Here is a 6,926-nt window from a genome sequence, read left to right as displayed (position 1 = left end):
CTTGACCCCCCCCCCACACACACACACACCCCACCCCCCAGCTCAAGGGGACCACTCTTTCCAGATGCCCCTTTGGTTTCTTCCTTCTGCAGTTAATTTCCTCTTGGATATGCAGAGGTGTTCATTTTTTAAAACTTCAACTGGGGGCTAGCATGAAGGCTTTCCCCTTCCTCTCTCTGATCCCTGACCCCTGTTTTTGTTCCAGGCCACTAAACCATCTAAAGAAATGAGCGGGTCAAATGAGACCTCAAGCCCAGTCTCAGAAAAGCCCTCAGCTTCCAGAACCTCTATCCCCGTATTGACTTCGTTTGGGGCGAGGAATTCTTCCATCTCCTTCTAGGAGACCCCAGACACCTCCAGCCCCGCCTGTCCCCTCCTTCCCTTACCCCAGCCATTTCTCTCCTTACTCTTCCCTTCATCTCCACCCCACCCCCACCCCCACCCCATTCTCCAGACCCTCTGAAGGGTTGCCAAAGATGTGGCCCTCCTCAGTTCTCTATACCCATCCCCTGTTGGTGTTTTTGGTTTTTGAAATGATTCACTTTTAATTATCTTTTTTTTTATTATTATTATGAAAAAGCAAGCCAGTAAAACTAAGAACCAAAACACACCATCTTCCTTTGATTTCCTGTTCCAAAACGGCCCACTTCCTGTCATGGTCCCTCCCTTTTCTCTTTCCCCACTCTTCCTCCCAAGTCCATTTTCAAGTTCCTGCACCCTCCCTTCCCTCCCTGCCTTCCCCGGAACTTCCCAAGAGCACTCCAAACAAACTCTGAGCCATGGAGACTTGGAGCAGCGAGACAACCCCTCTCCACTTCATCAAAACCTTCCTGGAGGAAAACCTGGACATTGGACCAACTCCGCTATCAGGCTGGAAAATGGAGCGCAGGGAGGCTCTGGCCCTGGAGGCGCCCCACCTGTCCAGCCTTGGGACGTGACTGAACTCTGCTGCCCCTCTGCTCTCTTCCATACATGCCCTGGTGGGCCTGGAGTCAAGATGGATGGGCTGGAGAAGGAGGAGGCCGGAGTTTGAGGGCCTCAGGGTGGGGACAGTGTGTGCAAGGCCCTTGAATTTGTGTGTCCTTGGAGAGGAGTTGGCTTTCTGGGACTCCCTTCTTCCTGTGGCGAGGAGCCACCTGGCCTGCGCCAACGGGAGGAAGGCGCCCTTTTGGACTGTTGGCTGTGGACGATGGGTTGAGCAGACAGCCTAATACTGGGGACACTGCCTTGGGAGAGGGCAGCCCGGAGGAGGGGTATTTGGTACTTTTAGTTTCCTAATTTAGCACTTTAAATGACATTAACTTATTTAATGGGTGTGGGTGGGCAAGGATAAAGGGCCTAGATAATTAAATTTTGAGGCCTGGAGGGTGGGAAGGGTCTTGTGAGGGAAATGGGGTAATACAGAGGGGGTTGATGGGGAGCAGTACTGACTCCAGGGGTGGGGTGACTTTACCGTCAACCATCCTCTTTGAGATTTGAGGGTTTTCTGGGGAGGGGTGAACTCTGGTTAAGATCCTTGAGGGTCCCTGAGGTCTGACCAGCCAGTTAGGGCCGCCCCCAATCTGTGAAAGCCTGCCTTGCAGTAAGGCTTTTGGCAGGGGGTCCTGAGATGGGGAGGGAGAGACCAATTTTGGTTCTCAGCTCTGGCCTCCTAGAGGGCAGAGTGAGGGGCCAGCAGAGAGATTATGTGGGTGGGGGAGGAGGAGGAGGAGGCTGGAGCAGGGTCCCCAGGGAGCAGGATTCCTATTTGGAGCACAAAGTGGGGTAAGCACAGGGGACAGGGGTTTGGGTTTAATCTCCCAAGTAAGCACAGAAAGAAGGAGCCATTGAAGGGGCAGCACCTCATAGACCCTGGGGCCTGGCAGGAAGGTCCTCTCTTCGGGAAAGTCTGGGGGAGCTATTGAGGGTTGGGGAGGGAGGGGAAATTGGGTTGTGTTTCTTCATTTCTTTCTCTTTTTTTGTTTTGTTTTTGTTAGTTCATCCTTGTTTTCTAGCTTTGGATCATTTTTGTACAAAGGCAAGTAAGCCTTTTTGAAAAAGAACAAAAGAAGAGGAAAAAAAAAAATCCCTCCCGAAAAAAAAAAAAAACCTGGAAAATAGAAAAAAAAAAAAAGGACCTCATAAATGATGCAATTACTTTTAATTGCAGGCAACTCTTTACATTTAAGTGAAGTGTCTTAACATTTTATATTGTTTTAAAAATATATTTACATATTATATATATATAATATACGTAATATAAATATATATAAATATTTAAAAAAGAAAAAAAAAGAAAACCACGGCGCTCTCTCCCTGGCCACTGTTTTGGCGGGGGAGGGAGGCTGGAGGATGGATACATCAGCCTGGCTTCTGTGGCCCAGTGACATGGTTCGGTTTGATTTGGCTGTACAGAGACCCCTGACTTGGGAGGGGAGGGGGGAGTGGTGCCCCCTCCTCCCTCCACTCCATTACTCTTTGCTTGCTACTTTTCACTTGCTCCCACCTCCCACCCTCAGCCCTGTGACCCGAAAGTGTGCCCCACCGTCATTGTCCTGAGTTGAATGTCCCTTTGTAGGGGGAGGAGGAGGTGGGGGAAGTGTCCATCCATGAGGGGGCAGATGGAGGGAGCCCTGAGCCCCACCCCACCCACTCACGTGGAGCCCAGTGGGCTTTGCATCTTTCTTTCACTTTGGTTCCTGCACATTTCGGGCTGAGAGGCATTTGCATGGAGTTGTATGCAGCCTGTGTGTGTGCACTGGCACAAGTCCACTTACCTGTGTATGGAGGGAAGCATGTGTGTGTACAGGTGTGACCTACTACACGTGTGTGCAGGGAGGTGTGTACGCCTAGGTGCATGTAACCTGCTTGGGCATCAGCACGTGCCCACCTGTACATTGGTGTGGAAGAGCTTTGTGTGTGAGAACGCATGTAATGTGTGTGTGCAGATGTGTGTAGCTGCAAGAGACTTGTAGGTATATGGACCACGTGTGGACGGGGTGTATGTGGAGGTGTGTGTGACCTGTGTGCATGTGCACATGGGTGTAGACCCAGGCGTGTGGGAGTGCCTGTGTGTGTTCCATTGTCCCTGCACCACCTGCTCCAGCTGCCCTCCCGAGCCCCCATCCCCACGGGCCTCTCAAAGCCCGCAGCACGTCAATGCCCCCCGCCCAGATGCATGCGCCTCGCTGCTCTGTCCATCAGTGTGTGCTTGACCAAGAGAAAACTAAGTTGTCTGGGGGGGCCCCTGTACCTGGTCCCCCCAGCCCCTGCCCACTGTGCTGTGTTATTCGCATGGGGGCTTTCTCTCCCGCCCCTTCCACTATATGCTGTTTCCCCAGGAGCCTCAGGCCCAAGGCTCTGAGAGGAGTCCCTGGCGGGGCTCCGCACCCCACCCCCCACCCGTAGGGCCCGTGTTGGTGTAGCAGTGATGGCTTCTGTGGATATTCTGTGACCTCTGTCAGTGTAACTTGACAATTTCTAAATGGAAAAGGGTTGCTGTGTTTTCTCTGTCTCTCTTTTTTAATGTCCTTTTTCTTCTCCCCACTTCCTCTCTCTCTTTCCTTTTTGGTTTTTCTAGCCGCGTGTTTGGGGCTTAAATAAAACTTGTTTCTTTTTCTTCTCCTGGATCTCCTTTCTATAGGCTGCTGTCTTCTTATTTTTCAACTTCACCCTGGAAGGTGCTGGGATGGATGGGTGGGGGGTGGAAATCCCAGGCGGCCAGCTGCCCCGCAGCTTAGCAGGCAGGGCAGGGGGAGGAAGGGCGGAAGCACCTGTGAGGCTGCTGCCCCAAGGGCCCTTTGAACCAACATCATGGAGCCGCTGGTGAGAACACCCCTAACTCTTATGGGTGCTGGCTCTCGGCTAGGCATCTCACCACCACCAGTGAGGTCACTACTGGCATTACTTACATCTGCAAGTGACAAAGCCATAGATGTTAGGTGTCTGGCTCGGAGTCATACAGCTAGTAAGATGCAGAGCTGGGATTTGAATCCAGCTCTGCCTGACCCCGAACCCAATGCTTTCCCCCCAAAACCAAGTAGGGTCTGATTACCCCCAGCAGGCCCCTGGGTTGGGTCTCAGCCTCCTGCCCTTTGGATGGGATCACCCTTCGTGGTGTCTGTCCACCCTTTCAAGAGCAGCAGCTTTCAAACTAATTTTTTTTAAACTAATGGTAAGAAATATATTTTTCATCTCAACAATTTAGACATGTACACACAGAGACATTTATTGAAACAGCACTATGTACAGTGCACTTGGGTATTTTCTGTTAAATTCTGAGCATTTTGATCACAACCCACTGAATTGATTTCATGACCTTCTAATAGGTCAAAACCCACAGTTTGAAAAATTCTTGTCTGAGGATCTACAATAGTTTCAGCCCCTATCATGTTTCATTTTTGCTTTCTGCTCCTTAGACGCCTACTGGCCCCACTTACCCTATTGTCTCCTCTGAAACTGAGAGATTTATCGTTGATTCTGGTTGGGTGGGGGCCTAAGCCCTTCCAGGTTACCACATCAGAGTCCAACCCACCCCACCATTGAGTGGGCCGGATGACCTGATGGGTTTTTCAGGTTTTCCTGGAATTCTGAGCCAATGTGCCAGCATGTTCTAAGGGTCCTTGAGGTTACTCTTCTAGGCAATCTCCTGTTTGGCTGAGGCCTGGGATATTACCGTGTTTCCTCTACTTTCTCCCCAAACACCAAACCAACCCTTTTATCCTATGAAGTAATGACAGTGTCCCAGAGCCAGTCTTCCAGGCCTCATTGGAGCCCTAGCTGAACTTTTTTCTCCTAAAGGTCAATAGCTTTTTGGGAGACAGAGGTTGAGGATCTGCTCACTGACTGCAGGGAACACGCATGCCATGGGTCACCCCCCTGCCAAGCGCCCCTTTCCTTAAGACTCTCAGACAACCAGACCTCATCCCTTATCTCCTTTTAAAAATGCCAACAGATCTTGTCTTCTCTTTCCTGTCCTATTCCCAGAAAGCTGGGAGGGTAAGCAAAAAACCCCTCATCTCCCAGAATCACTCCGTTCATTGACAGTTCAAGAGCAAGTAACAAATGGGACCATCAACTGCATGCGAGGAATCATGCCAGGCACTTCATTCATCCTTCAAACACCTATGGAATGTTTACTCCTTGCCAGGAAGTGATCATCTACTCCCTGGGACTATGGTCAGCATCTAACAGGGGAGCCTGAGACAAAACATGAGACTACAAATACCTGAGCAGAGTCCTGACACGGTGAGTAGGGCCACAGGAAACAGTTGTGGCAGTGAGTAATGGGGACCATCTCGGAGAGGGTGACTAGGCCCCTGAGGTCACATTTGAGTGGAGACCTTAAGAATAAGTGGCTACATGGGAGGTGATGACTGAGTGTCCTGAACAGAAGGCTCTGAGGTGGGAAGTTATCTGTGGATTTTAGAAAATGAATGAAACCCAAGTAGAGTGAGGGGGAAAAGAGGGCACGTCATGAGGTCAGAGTGGTGGGCAGAGGCCCCGTCATAGGAGGTCTTGCAGGATGTGGTTAGGGAGGGTGGATTTCTTCACAGAGCCGTGGAAACCAAATGGAGGCTTTTAAGTAAGAAAGCGGTGTGATCTGATGCTATTTCAGAAGTTACCGCTGGCTGTAGCGTGGAGAAGAGATGGAAGGGCGGGAGGCAGGGGTGAGCAGGGGCAGGTGCAGGACGGCTGCCTCCCTCAATGCTAACAATCTGATGGCTGAGGGAAGGGAAACAGAGTCTCAGGGATGTTGTAGCTATGAAATGATAGAGCCAGAATTCAAACTCAGGACACAACCCTCTTAATAGCCACACTTTTTTTTACTGCTTTATAATAGTCATCACTACCGTTTACTAAGTGTTTGTTTAAACCTCACAAGTGGCTGTAGGTATGATAACCTCCATTTTACTGATGGGAAAGGCTTATTGAGCAAAGCAAGGATTTGATTGACTAACATCAGACTGGCCTCAGAGTCAGATCCTAAATGATAGAAAAGGGACTACTTCACAAATGAAAATCTGGGGAAACCCTCATCTTCTCTCCCTCGCTGTCTGCACATCTCCTCTGAGTCCCCTGTGCATTTTCTTCCTCCTTGATCTCTGAGTGGCTTAAGTGATCCCAGAGCTCACAGGGTGACTGAGGACAGTCCACAGTGCTGGGGTCTTGGGCCTGCGGCCACCATGCCCATTCGTTCTGGGTCCTTTGCATTTCCATAGGAATTTTAGGATCAGCTTGTCAGTATCTGCTGATCAAAAAGATGGGATTTTTAATAGGGATTGTGTTGAAGCTGTAGATCAATTTAAGGAACCAACTACAAATTGGTTCTGGGTCTCTCTTTTCTTGATCAGCCTAGCTACTGTTTGCTTCCTTTATTTTTTTTGTTATTTTCATAGTGGTTGTTCTGGGGATTACAATTATCATCTTAATTTAAGTCCATATAGTTCAGATTAATACTAACTTAATTTTAATAGTGTACAAAAACTTTGCTTTATAGCTCTAGACCCTCCCCACTCCTTCATACCATTCTTCTCATGCATATTTCACCATTATACATTATAAGCCTGTTAACAGGTGGTTTTTTAAAAATTATTTTAAAAAAATTTTTATTTATTGGGGCACTGGCGTTTTTCCAGGACCCATCAGCTCCAAGTCAAGTACTTGTTTTCAATCCAGTTGTGGAGGGCATGGGGATTGAATTGGCAACCTTGGTGTTATGAGCACTGCGCTCTAACCACCTGAGCTAACTGGCCACCCCAACAGTTTTGTGATTATTGCTTTATGCAATTGCCTTTTAAAGACAGAATAAATAAAAACGTTTACACTGTCTTTCATAATACCCAGTTACCTTTACTGCAGTTCTTTCTTTCTTTGTGTGGACTCAAGTTATCATCTAGTATACTTTCACTTCAGCTTCCAGGACTCCCTTTAGTATTTTTTTTTTT

The 6,926-nt window shown here is 48.8% G+C and overlaps 2 protein-coding genes across 6 annotated transcripts in view; one reads left to right on the top strand and one right to left on the bottom strand.

The window, feature by feature from the left end:
* SRCIN1 (SRC kinase signaling inhibitor 1) overlaps positions 1-3,616 on the top strand; it is a 69,862-nt gene extending 66,246 nt beyond the window's left edge. For all 5 annotated transcript variants that reach the window (XM_019638745.1, XM_019638746.1, XM_019638752.1 and 2 more), the window contains one exon: positions 206-3,616. In XM_019638745.1, coding sequence (XP_019494290.1) covers positions 206-340 — 135 coding nt within the window. In that variant the 3' untranslated portion in view covers positions 341-3,616. The remainder of the gene's footprint in view (positions 1-205) is intronic.
* Positions 3,617-3,882: 266 nt separating this feature from the next.
* The window catches only part of ARHGAP23 (Rho GTPase activating protein 23), a 67,668-nt gene continuing 64,624 nt past the window's right edge, over positions 3,883-6,926 (bottom strand). Inside the window, exon 25 of the mRNA XM_019638514.1 lies at positions 3,883-3,892. Coding sequence (XP_019494059.1) covers positions 3,883-3,892 — 10 coding nt within the window. The remainder of the gene's footprint in view (positions 3,893-6,926) is intronic.

This window comes from Hipposideros armiger, unplaced genomic scaffold, assembly GCF_001890085.2.
Source record: "Hipposideros armiger isolate ML-2016 unplaced genomic scaffold, ASM189008v1 scaffold_40, whole genome shotgun sequence".
Lineage (NCBI taxonomy): Eukaryota > Metazoa > Chordata > Mammalia > Chiroptera > Hipposideridae > Hipposideros > Hipposideros armiger.
The sequence above is the reverse complement of the archived record's forward strand: the minus strand, read 5'-3'. Positions and strand labels throughout refer to the sequence as shown.